The sequence below is a fragment of the Carassius carassius genome, chromosome 28, assembly GCF_963082965.1.
Source record: "Carassius carassius chromosome 28, fCarCar2.1, whole genome shotgun sequence".
Taxonomy (NCBI): Eukaryota; Metazoa; Chordata; class Actinopteri; order Cypriniformes; family Cyprinidae; genus Carassius; species Carassius carassius.
This window is the reverse complement of record NC_081782.1, coordinates 14,048,964-14,061,920: the sequence shown is the minus strand read 5'-3', so window position 1 is coordinate 14,061,920 and position 12,957 is coordinate 14,048,964. Positions and strand designations below refer to the sequence as shown.

The 12,957-nt window shown below is 38.2% G+C and overlaps 2 protein-coding genes across 4 annotated transcripts; both read left to right on the top strand.

Annotated features, from left to right (window-relative positions):
• Positions 1–594: 594 nt before the first annotated feature.
• LOC132108424 (uromodulin-like 1) lies at positions 595–4,195 on the top strand. Its single transcript, XM_059515127.1, has 5 exons — positions 595–1,278; positions 1,642–1,875; positions 3,220–3,376; positions 3,700–3,829; positions 3,912–4,195. The coding sequence occupies exons 1-5, from the start codon at positions 650–652 to the stop codon at positions 4,055–4,057; spliced, it is 1,296 nt and encodes a 431-aa protein (XP_059371110.1). The 5' UTR covers positions 595–649; the 3' UTR covers positions 4,058–4,195.
• Positions 4,196–6,290: 2,095 nt separating this feature from the next.
• On the top strand, positions 6,291–12,068 carry ankk1 (ankyrin repeat and kinase domain containing 1). Of its 3 annotated transcripts, none has more exons than XM_059514477.1 (8): positions 6,291–6,659; positions 6,888–7,167; positions 7,404–7,555; positions 7,664–7,713; positions 8,240–8,395; positions 8,965–9,056; positions 10,617–10,641; positions 10,737–12,068. In XM_059514477.1, exons 1-8 carry the CDS (start codon positions 6,466–6,468, stop codon positions 11,990–11,992), a joined length of 2,205 nt encoding a protein of 734 aa, XP_059370460.1. In that variant the 5' UTR covers positions 6,291–6,465; the 3' UTR covers positions 11,993–12,068. The 3 variants fall into 3 exon arrangements, with proteins under 3 accessions (XP_059370460.1, XP_059370459.1, XP_059370461.1); XM_059514476.1 differs by having other exon boundaries at positions 8,965–9,065; XM_059514478.1 differs by lacking the exon at positions 10,617–10,641 and having other exon boundaries at positions 8,965–9,081.
• Positions 12,069–12,957: the final 889 nt, after the last annotated feature.

Genomic DNA, 12,957 nt, shown 5'->3' with positions numbered 1-12,957 from the left:
CATTCCCCCAACATATCAGACTCCTAACAGCTACATATCAATAACCAAGTCCTTGATTACAACAACTATGTTTTTAAAACCCTGGGAATCTTTTGCCAAAATCTCTCATGCAGTTCCACAACAGTCCTTTCTGCTAACAACAACTTTCGGTAAATCACAAAATACAGTGACAACAGTTTTGTTCATCTCTAAGAAACTTAATCGTGAGTATGACTTTATAAATCACTCAATGACACCTGGAAACATTGGATTGCCATTAGACGACAAACAACATCTTAAAAACCCAAGAGGGACTGTGCCACTTTTTTTGGGCAGCTACACAGTTAGCAGTATCCCATCAGTCCAGCAGCTCGTTGAAGCTCACCCTGGAGAGAAATTCCTCACAGAAACACTGCAATCACAATCTGGACTTCAGATTGAGTCAAACTTAAAGAAGAGAGATGGCGGGGTTAAACCAGCAACTCTGAAACAGCATGATCAGAGCAGTCATTCCATTGCTGGTATGAATCAAACCTCGTTCACGTCAATTTCGCACAGGATTGGTTCAAATCCAATTCACACTACTGTTTCCCCTGTTGCTCTGTCAAATACAGAGTTTAAACAACATTTGACCTTCTCTGCTTTTCCGTCAGTATCTGATGAGCAGAAAATGACACAGATAAATGGACTTGACAACCACAAAGATTCACTTCATATGTTTGTCAATTTATCAGATGTTAAAGAGCAACCTAAGAACATGAAATCCAGCCCAATTTCTGCCATCAGTAGGCACACAACAGCTGATGCACGACCAGAAGGGACCTTGAACACGTCACCCCTTGAATCATTCACTGGAACAACTTTACCAACTTTCACTATGGATCTTATTCATATGCAGAATGTGTTGCATAAAGAGCATGTGACCTTAGCTGAAAACCAGACTGAATTTTTCTCAACAGTAAATGAGCATTCACAAACGACGCAATCGAACTTTCCTGCTGACGAAATCTCCAGTTCAGATGCAACAGAAGATGTACAAAAACACCTTGGGCGGACTTCGCTGTCTGCTGTTACTGGGGAAAAGTTCTCTCCTATTGTCCACACAGATTTGAGTTTCTCAAGTACAGAGACACAATCGCTCCCCAAAGGTTCATTACAGTCCGGGGAAGGGAGTGAAGATATATCACATGGCACTACTCCATTTGCTGAAAGTGACTCAGGGGTATCTGCTGAGTTCATGTCAGACCTGCCAGTGATAAACAGGAAGAGGAGGATTATATCACCCGATTCTCTCAGTGGGTAATGACACACAACTCTTAAATGACTTTTAAGGTGGAAAACAAACAGTTTTATTAGCATTTAGTGCTAGATCAATCACCAGCATTAGATAGATGGATCTGAAACTATATATTAAATTTAAAAAACAAAAGCTTTATATGTTTGTTTAGAAAACTGCACTAATTTTATTTCAGTTTAGTGATATCAGTAAAGAAGTATGTCTGCTGTTGTTGTTGAAGGAATGTTACTTTACTGAATAAACTTTAGCTCCACAAGTACAGATGCAATCTATAGAGATGCCAGCATGGTGATAAACTGTAGTCAACATGATTAATTTTCACCGCCCTCAAAATGGATTTTGCCTGTCTGATTGTCTTCTTCCAGTCTGGCGCAAATCTCAGATGATATCTGCGGCACTGGTAACTACACAGCAGAGATGAGTCTGAACTTGGAGAGAGATATCATGCCTGGAGATCTCATCCCTGCCCTCGGAAACCTACGTGTCGTCATCAGCCTCAAAACAAATAACAGCCAGGTGAACCTAGAGATAAAATCCTGCTGCCTTTCGCCCACCGTCAGACTTGATGAATTTAATACCACCTGCTGCATTTTTTCCAGGTAATGTGCACCTCTCAGGTTATTTTAGATTAACTGAAATCACATGGTGCCCATGAACCAGGCCACATTTCACATTATGGTACCAAATCAGCTTCATGGTTAGAGCATGGCAGGATTATACGGATCCCGTCTCCCATATTTTTAAGTGGAAGTTTAATACATCAGCATTAGTTCCTGTTTAGATGACTCAGCTACATTTTAACTGGTCACCTTATCACAGGGGAACAGCATTATAATGATTGGCTAAGAAACATTCCCTCAAACTTGAGAAAGCTATAAATATCCTGTGCAAAGTATGCCCCTGTATCGAGCGTTAGAGCAGTACAGTAAACTGCTGATGTCTGTGTCCCTGCTGGTGTGTGAAGTATTCACTTTCCATCAGTCTCTCTGCTCTGTTGCCAATAGCACATTGCCAAAATATCCAGAGACAGCACTATGTGTACTTCAGCAAATGTATCTACTAAACCTTTTATCAAAATAAAACATCTGTGAGGTAAATTCTTTCCAAATTCAGTATTTTGGAAGTACAGTAATGTGCTTTTGTTTAACAAAGCTGTTTTTCTATCAGGGGAGATGTGGGAGGTCTTGTTTCATCAAATAAAATTGATAAGGAAGCATTTTTTTCAAATTACACTGGAAAACAGCAGATGAAAGTTCAGAGGGAGGCAGTCAGTGTCATTTTGCCAACTTTTACCCTATTCTGTGCCATTTACTGCATAAAAAGAACAAGAAGTATCTAAGAATTTAGATTAGATACTTATTTTATTTAATTTAATCCTAGTATTCTAAAGCCTTAAAAAAGCAGCACTAAATGTGTTCTTTATTGCATCATGGTAGTTAGTTTTTGAGCTGTGTAAACGTGTTAATTTTAGTGGAGTAATGATTGGAGAAGCCCAGAATATATTGCACAGAAATTTTAATTTAAAGCTCTTTTTTATGAAACACATTCATGGTTTAATTGTTCACAATAACATCAATCAATAAGATAAATTTAGAAAATAGACAGAGTTATGTGGACATTGATAAATGTACAAAAATATACTATTTTCTGTATACCAACGATAGTATAAGATAAATTATGTTAAAATAAGCCTTTTTTATGTTTAATGATGTTAAAATAACCCAGAAACTGTATCCGTCTCACATTGGATTAAATCAAACCACTGCTCTCATTGTTATTATAATTAAAAACCATCAGATATTTGGATATAGCACTCCATCCAAAGGATTTAATTTACATGCTTTTCAGCATCAGACGTTTCACCTCTGTTTGTGTCAGTCCATTATTTTAGATTTGTTCGCACTATCGGAGCTAATGCGTCTCTTTGATGTGAACTCCCTCAGGCTGCCTATAGACCCTCATGGCATTAGACTGCTTCCTAGCGTCCTGTCAAAGAGCGCCAGCTTCACCATCAGTCTCTTCCAGATGATCAATTACTCCACCGCGTACCTGCACTGTGACCTCAGCGTGTGTTTGAGGAACCGTTCTGAGTGCGACAAGGTAAGTCTGAACCCAGCTTCACAGATGAAAACTTGGGAATCATTTATCACTGTCGAAGAGGTCTCAATATTTCTACTTTTCATTACTCTCCCTCGTTTGATGACAGCATCTGCAGTTTCTAAATAAATGATCTTCCCCGGCTTGTTACTCTGTAACTGCAAGACAGAAAGTGAAGTAGTCGGCAATTCGTGGGCTAACAGAATAACTCATCGAGCCTGTAAACAAGTTGAAAGTATGCAGAAGTTTAGGGGATTTATTTTGGCGCCATATAATGGCTTGATTTCAGGATGATGACATTATTGTTTATCCATTTCTCATCATAGCAGTGCATTCAGAGTCGAAATGCACATCTCAGAGAGGAACCAGGGGCTATCTTCAGGAGCATGGGAAACCGCATTTCTTTTGGCCCTGTTTTGAAAGAAGCAGACAATTCATCATTCTCTGAAACAGCAGGTAACTTATTACCAATTTTATTACCTTATTACCATATTTCAGCAGAACTGTTGGTCTGATCTGGTTTGTTAATGCTGTACAGATGACACTGAAGCCGTGGTGGTGATTATCAGCTCAGTGGCCAGCTGTTTGCTGGCATGTTTGGCTCTCTTACTTGTCTGGATGGCAAACAGACGTTGTCTGCAAAGGTCTGCCTACTGCTGGTCCAGGACCCTTTGTGAATGCTAACTGAACAGAGCTCACTGCAAACCAGCCAACTGGACTGAAATCTGCATTGAGCATTCAATCATTATTTGACAGTTTTTGAATTGCTCATCATTATGTTTAGTTAGCTGCACTGGGAAACTGATTAAACTATTAAAGTTTTTTAAAAGAGGCCCAATGTGCTCTTGAAACGCGATTATTCTATCATAGTGTCATGCTTTAAATGTTACAATAGAGATGTAAAAAATGCAAGCCAGTCAGCCATTTCATTGTGAACACTTATACATGCTAAGTAAATGTATGTATTGTTAACAGACAGCCGTTTAAAGGGATAATTCATATAAGAGCTTGCCCTCATGTCATTCCAAAACCTTTCTTTCCTCTGCGTAAAGGTGAGATTTACCTTGGTTCCACAAATTTTCACCAAAAAAATTCAATAATTTCTGTGAATTCTCTGTGAGGGCAAAAGTTTTCGCAATGGGTTCAAGTTGGTCACACAGACTGTCTGAAAGTGACTTCTGTGTGAGTTGTTGTGTATACATTCCCATACTATTAACAATGTACTGTGACTGCAGACACTACAGGCAAAAACACTCATGCATCAATGTCATGCATCGATGACATTTCGTTTTTTCTCAAAATATCTCAGATGTATTTTTTTTCCCAGACTAGTAGAAAGAAAACATCCAAAATGCACTTCAAATGCTACTTTTATAACAATTTATCTATTTGTGTTTGTAGATTTCAGGCACAATTCATATCTTTAAAGGCCATTTTCTAAAAATGTGAGTCATAAATCTCCACTTCAGTATCACTCACATACACCATACATACACCATCTATATTCTATAGGTTTTTACAGAGGGGTTTGTTCTGAAATAACTTGCCTGGTTTTATACAACATTTTTATGTTATTATGTTTATGTTAGGTTTTGGGTTGCTCATTCTAACATTCCCTAGTTTCTTTGCTGCTTTGAGATTTACCATTCTCTAATGTAGGATGGACTGATGTCAAAGATATAGATGAATGCAAAGATATACATGAATGCTTTTCTTTATGTATCTCTACCCCAGTGCTCTCGAAGATTAAACATGTTGTTCAGCTACTTGTTAGGTTTCACATTATGTGTTTCCCTTTCAAATAATCGCCGTTGGAGGAAAAATAGAAGCAATTAAGTAGTAACAAGCACACTGCCTTTGAGACGCATCTCTTTGTAAGTCTCACCACCATGCTGGGACAACCTAGGGGCACAGCAGATTTACTGGCTTGAAGATCACTTAATAAAAAACATAATGGCTTCTTGTAATTTAAAGGACAGTCAAAATGGGCCCAATGGGAAGTGAAGCGAATATGTCCCAGAACTGAAAAGATGCAAACTTTGACAGTAAATGTTTGAAAGTAGAGAAATAGACTATTAGAAACACTTTGTTGAGTAATTACTCCTTCAGTAATTCAGGTAATTAGCGTATTGATTCCGTTATGTTTTGTTTTAAAAGGTCATTTGCAGCTGTTTCAATTACTTTGCGCACTACACACTAAACACTACTACCACCTTCACTTCATCATTACAAAGCAGAACATTATGACAGGTTTGACTGTGAATCTAGTCCTTGCATCAATATATACCCAAGCAGAAAATCAACAGAGCTGGTATTCATGTTGAAATGCAGAGGCTGGCTCTTTGTGCACTTCTTAAAGGATGAAGTGTCTCTTCAGGTGGCCGACAAAGACTGAATATCAGCGACTGAATGCCAAGTCTCTCCTTCAAGGCGTTACAAGAGCGCTGAAGAGGCAAGGCATCGTCACCTAAAAGTGCTGCTCACTGCTTGATTGTGAATTACTGTTATTAGTATCATTACTTTATTCTTTGAAAGCCTGTCATTGAAGGTTACACTAATTTGCATCACAGTTTGGTTTAGAATAACATTTGCTCCACAGGTTTTTGCTAATGTGCCAAGAAATTCAAGACATTGCGCTTGAGTGATTAATGAACAATGGAAAAACTTCCAGAGAACAACAGTAATTATAATGAAACTGTGACATGCACTTTATGTATCTGTTGAACTGTAAGACAATTAACCTTCAATTAAATATTTAGCTTCAAATATCTATGGACAGTCTGCTGAAATATATTAAATCAAATGAAACAGCTTCTCTAACAACAAACATGCACACATGCCTTATGAGGCCATTCCTACTGTTAAGTAAAAACATGAAGCTGGTATATCCGGTTATCAGGTGTCCCACACAAATCTCTCAACCTCATTCAGAACTGGCTTTGTTACATTTCTATTCTACTAATCAGGGCTCTGACTCCTCCCACCAAAACCAGAAGAGCCTTTTGTTTAATGTGTTTCCTTGAACTGGTTTCTGTGTGCAAAGAAGAAATGTCTAAGGGCAGCGTCTTCATTTCCTGAGACTGGAAAACAAAATGACAGCAGCTAATTCCAGCGTGCAGGGTTCTTTCAGAGACGACAGCCTGGAAAGATTTACTCATTTTAAAAAAGATGAGTTTGAAAGTGACTGGGAAAAACTGGCTGAGCGTAAGTTTGGCCGTGTCTATAAGGTGAAGGTTAAAGTCTGGCGGGAAACATGTGCACTAAAGACAACAACCAATGATTACAGGTACAAATATGCAAGAATGTAGAAAATTAAAACTATATATCACTGTTTAAACTATGAGATTGTAAGTAGTTCAAATGTATTGTATCTGACTTAAAGTTAACTAAAATAAATATTTATATTATACTGTGTATTATGTTTGTATTTTTTTTAATTCTGAATAATGTGTGTGTATGATTTTATACATACTATAATCTTATATATACAATGATTTTATATTTTGTGGCTCAGGAACATGACACAGATGTCCAAAATCGGAAGACTGAAGTTCAGCTATTTAATCTCCATTTATGGAATAAGCAAAGATCCACCTGGTTTAGTGATGGAATATATGAGCAAGGGATCCTTGGACAACCTCCTCGGCAGTCATTTCTTAATGTGGCCTAAGAAGTTCCAAATGATCCACGAGATGACGATGGGCATGAATTTTCTGCACAGCATGAACCCACCCATTCTTCATTTGAATTTGAAACCAGCCAACATTCTTTTTGATGACCATCTACACGTGAAGGTGAGTCAGATACTACTGAAGATGTTTCTGAACTTATTACTGGTAAAAATAAATAAAAATAAACTCCAAAAAGGCTTCATAAGAAAGAAAACTAGTGGTTTTGGAAACCCTTATAATACAGTTGAATAGTTTGCGCTTTTATCAGTCTTTAATGTTACTTACATATATGCCTTGTTTAGTTAAAATATAAAACCTCACAATATTGTTGCAGTTTCAGACTTATTTTATCTATAAAGATTTCAGATTTTGGCCTCATTAAATGGGAGGAGTTTTCTGGAAAGACAGAGTTTATTGAACACCTGTCAGCTCGGGGGAACATAAACTATGTGCCTCCAGAGACCTTTACCCAGAATCCTGAACCACCTGGAACGAAGTATGATGTTTACAGGTGAGAGTTCATAACTTAAAGAACTTTACAGTATGTGCATAAATTGACATTTTGACAGTGAGTTATGATATGCCATGAAGTAAACATCTAAACATTCTCACTTTGCAGCATTTCTATTATTATGTGGGAAATACTAACTCAGCAGCGTGCATATCAAGGTATATATTGTTCCTAATTTTGGCACTTTCCACAAATTTTTACACAAATAGTTGTTTTGCATTAATTAGATTATTATTATTATTAATATGTAGGTTAAATTTGCAAAAAATTATTTGTTATATATTTATTTATTGATAAGTTTTGTCTTTTAAATTTTAGTTTTTTTATAGTTAAACAAAATTTAAACTATACTTAAACATCCTGTAATTTGGTAATAATGTTGACTGCAACAAAATAAATAAAAAACCACATCAAAGTATACATAAAACAAACATATACAAGAATACAGAACAAAACAGCTTATAATATTCCTTTTTAACCACCTTAAGGTTACCAGTCGACATTTCTGAAACATCTTCCACTCACTGTTTATTGAGAAAAATGAGTTAGTAGCGAGTTCCTTTTCCTCTCTGTTTGTTTTGAGTGTGCTAGAAGCAAAAGAGTTCGTTTACACGTGCAATATTTGGAGTTTGTATAGTACAAAAATAACACTCCAAGCAATTTGTTCTATTCTCCTTGTCACAGGTCTGAATATGACAGAAATATTAATCAGAGTGTCATCTGGCAAAAGGCCTGGTGTAGAGAAGGTCCCTGAAGACAAGCCACTTGAGTGCGAGGACATGATTGGTGTCATGCAGCAGTGTTGGCATCAAGACTGCAGCCGGAGACCGGCTTTCTCTGGTAACAAACCTCATTTCTGTTCTTGTTTCTGTTAAATGAAGACTATAATAGTGCTTGATTATATACAGACAAAATATATTTGAAAAGTCCCAGCAGACGTTTACTCAGCCTCCCACTTTTATCAGCCTCCCAGCTCCTCTGTGACTGTTTCTTCCTCAGGTCACCTTCAGTAAAAGTTCTAATTCAATTATTTGATTTAGTGACTGCGATAATGAATTTTAATATTCACTGTTTGTTGTTAAGCATTAAAGTAGTTTAATAAGCTTCTGCTAATTCTATTGAGGTGTCTTATTGTATAATGGGTCGAATACAATTAATCTCGTACATCAGATTATTAAAAATGCAGTGTGATTAGCACAGCTATATCTCCTGCGCTATGTTTTTTTCTCATTCACTGCCCAATTAAGTTGCTCCTCTATTAAAGCGGCTAAAAGGCTGTCAATCACTAGCTGGCCATTTGCACATTTTAATGCAAATGAACACTCTTATTTAAGAAGTCCCGAAAAAGAGCTAGAGCAAAACTACTCCCCAAAGTGACATTCAGCTGTATCATCTCCATGTCTCTGCAGAAACCGTTCGATTGACTGAAGTCCTTAGTGAAATCCTAAAAATCCCAGACACGAATGCAAGGGGTGAGATAAGAAAGCGTCTACCTGAACAGGTATGGAACGTAAGTGACTCTTCCAGTTCATGTTTAGACCACTATACTCTGTCAGCACATAAGGTGTTAGTTTGAGTAATACTGACGGATCTGTGAACACATTCCACTATTTTCTTCTCTAACTTTGGAAAGGAAACCTGTAGAATGTTAAGGCATGCTTTGAACATGGTAAAATACTCAATACACAAAACTATTTACACCAAACTGTTTTTTTCTAGACTACGGAGTAATTAATCTTTTTTTTACTTCCTAAGCACTTGAAATTGTACCACCCTGTTGAAAAAAAGAAAACAGCAAATGCTGGTTAGGTATGTTTGGAAGCATGGCTGCTGGTTTTAGCTGGTCCTAAGCTAAAAGCTCCTGCTCAAAACCAGTTTAGGACCAGAACATTACCAGCTTAATCCAGCTCAAACTAGCAATCATGCTTCAACCTAACCAGCATATGCCGTTTTTTCAACAGGGCAGCCGTGTTCAGATTAATAGACCAAGAAAAATACACTGCGGTTTAGCTTGGTCCAGTATTTATACATGTAAGTCTGTCTACAATTGGTGGCAATGCTGAACACTTGCTTGATGAGGCACAACATGCTTTTAGACATGAAGATTAACTTGACTAGCAAGACAGCAGCTGGAGACCTGCTTAGTATGGTAACAAAACTAATTTTTGTTCCTGATTCTGTTTAATGAAGACTACAATAGGTTTCAGTTATAAGCACCTTAGTCTGACTGAAGTTGTGATGCAGTTGACCATTCACAAAGAGCTTGACTGACAGGTGATCTGACCAATCATAACGCTGTATCTGGGAGAAAAAAACCAAATCAACTTCAGTGGACTTAAACTTGAAAAACTGTGTATAAACGTCTTTCCGCAGTTGAAATAAAAATGTTCTGATGTTCATCCGCGTTTATTTTGTGCTTTAACTAAATACTGTATGAAAAGACGATCTGTTGAACTGAGGCAATACAATAATCTGTCACAACACATTAAAGAGCCTCAAAATGGGATTTATTGATTTAATTTCTTAAAAAATTTACAGAATTTGAAATCTGAGACCTTGTTTCATACCAGAAGTAACTTGGTCTGTTTTATCTGTCAGTGTGTTGTCAGTGTCCTCTTTGCCCCACAATGTATTTTTACTGTGTGAGAACATGGTGTGTGGCGTGAGATCGGCATGGCTTGTTGGACATAGCAACAGTAGTTAAGGAGGGTGGGTTTTTGCAAACAGTCAGTTGCAACTCGACTCTTCAGTTGGCTTCAGGGAGCATTTACAGATTACTGATTTCAACTAGAAATTGAGATTATTTCTTTAATTTACATAACAAAAGTATTTTGGGGGGCCGGAAAATGCAATCTTTTGAAGACAGGTTTCATGTTTGGCAAGTTTTTTGAAAATAATGCTCTTATCATCTCTGTGTAAATGAGGAAAAAGTTTGTGAAAACCATGACAGTGAACAAATAAAATGCACACAAAGTTTTAAAAATCCATTACAGTAACACAGCAAATTGTGTCATCAGTCACAAAATAGAAATAACATTTAATTTTGGTTTCTCTCCATTAGCCAAAGAAAACAGCTGACTCCTCAGGCAAGTATTTTATCCAAGTCTTCGCATTCAACCTTTGCATTTTTTTGTCTGTACAAACTATATAAAACTGTCCTCCATCCATTTTTTCTTTACAGATGATTCTAGCATTCACTCTCTCCTTGTAAAGAAAGAGTTTGAGAGCTTTAAGAAAGTTCTGCAAAAAGAGCACGTGTCTATGGTCTTCCAAGACAACAACTCTCTCCTTCATCACGCTGTGGCAAGTGGGGACACAGAGAGCGTGCAGATGGTCCTGAATCTGGGAGCACCTGTGAATTGCCAGAGTGCAAAAGGCTACACCCCACTCATTGTTGCAGTTCTGCACAAATTTTACGAGATTTGGAGCTTGCTGACAGACTGTGGGGCTGACGTCAACCTCAGCGATGGCGACCAGTGGACTGCGCTGCATTTTGCCGTACAGGCTGGCGACGACAGAGCCGTTCGTCTTTTGTTAGACAATAAGGCGAGAGCCAATGCCAAGGAGAAGGATGGGTGGACGCCTTTGCATCTCGCTGCTCAGAATGGCCACGAGCACATCGTGAGAATCCTGATCCCGCGTCTGGGTACCGTGGATGAGCAGGAGCGCCAGACTGGCCGTACAGCGCTTCACATGGCTTCCATTTACGGTCACGTGAACATCGTCAACCTCTTGCTCAAAAAAAAAGCTGACGTTAACAAACCAGATAACCTTCAGTCCACTTCCCTACACTTGGCGGCAGATGAAGGGCACTTCAGGGTGGTCCGTTTGCTGGTTAATAATGGGGCTGATGTGAAAACAGTCGATGAGCAAAGGTACAGTCCCCTACATTTTGCCGCTCTAAAGGGTTACACAGGTATCTGCAGACTCCTGTTGAGTAAAGGAATCGACCCTGATATCAGAACCTATCAGAATTGGACAGCCATGCACCTTGCAGCCCTAAAAGGCCATCCAGAGACTGTCCTCGTGTTGGAGGAGCACCATGGCTCAGTCAATGTCCAAGGGAAAGACGGCTGGACTCCTCTGCATCTTGGTTGCCATCATGGGCAGGAGGAGGTGGTAACAGTGCTGCTAACAGCAGGTGCTGACCCAAACCTGGCCGAGGATAATGGCTGGACACCCCTTCACTTAGCCTGTAACAGTAGCTGCTTCCCTAGCGTTCTGCAGCTGATATCTCACCAAGCCAATGTGAACGCCCACAATAACAGCCAGTCAACGCCATTGCATTTAGCCGTCCAGCTCAGCAATATCCCAATCATCAAAGCCCTGCTGATGAATAATGCACAGCGGGATATGCAGGATTCGAAAGGATGCACCCCCTTAACCTTGGCTCAAAGGTGCAACAATACAGAAGCCGTGGAGCTACTGAACCGTTAGCACACTGGTGGAGATCCTGGCAGAGAGCGAAGCATGTTTGGTGACAACTCCACCATTAGAGGAAGTGCAGCATTGATTTTTGAACAGTCTTGCTGTTGTTTGTGGTTTAGATTCCTAGAATTTAACACCTTTGTTTGGATTAGGTTAAAAGCTCAGGTGTGTTCTCAGAATGGAAGTGTTATGAATGAAGGATTTGATGATTAGCAGTATGTAGTGCAAGTCAGCATACAATTGAAATTGAGTTAGTTTATTTATCTTGAATAATTTATCAGAGCATGTTTTCCTAAGAAGACAATTGTTTGTTTTTGTAATATTTAATCAAAAAATAATAACTTGCTCCATCACTGAAACTACTTTCTATATCAGTTTAGTCACTTAGGTTCGCACAGACTGTTAAGTAATTTTAAAGGGATAATTTACCCATAAATTAAAATTCTGTCTTGATTTATTCATCCTCATGTTGTCATCCTTTATTTTTTATGTGTGGAATATTTAAGACGATATTATGAAGAATGCTGGCAACCAAAATGCTTTGGTGACAGTTGGCTTTCATTGTATGTAGAGAGAAAAAAACACTGAGACATTTCTCAAAATGTATTCTTTTATGTTCCACAAAAGAAATAAAGTCAATGTAGCGGCATTAGGGTGTATAAATGATGGCTTATTAATGGTAATTCATGTTGACAAAATTGCCTACAACAAAATGTGGTATTTTGATACCTAATCATGTATTTAGCATTATTCAATACAATCATACTTGGGTGATTTCTACTACTGTCAGACATGCACATGTCACAGTGAAAAAATCATAACCATTCATGGCATTCAAATTGCATGTTAATTTTCCAATCAAAAGCCAAACAACCTGTTTGACAACATGCTTAACGCTTCCCAGCAGGCTTCCGCTCACGTTCCACAAAAAAGAAAAGAAAAAAAAACTATAGAATGAATGTAACAACCTCCTT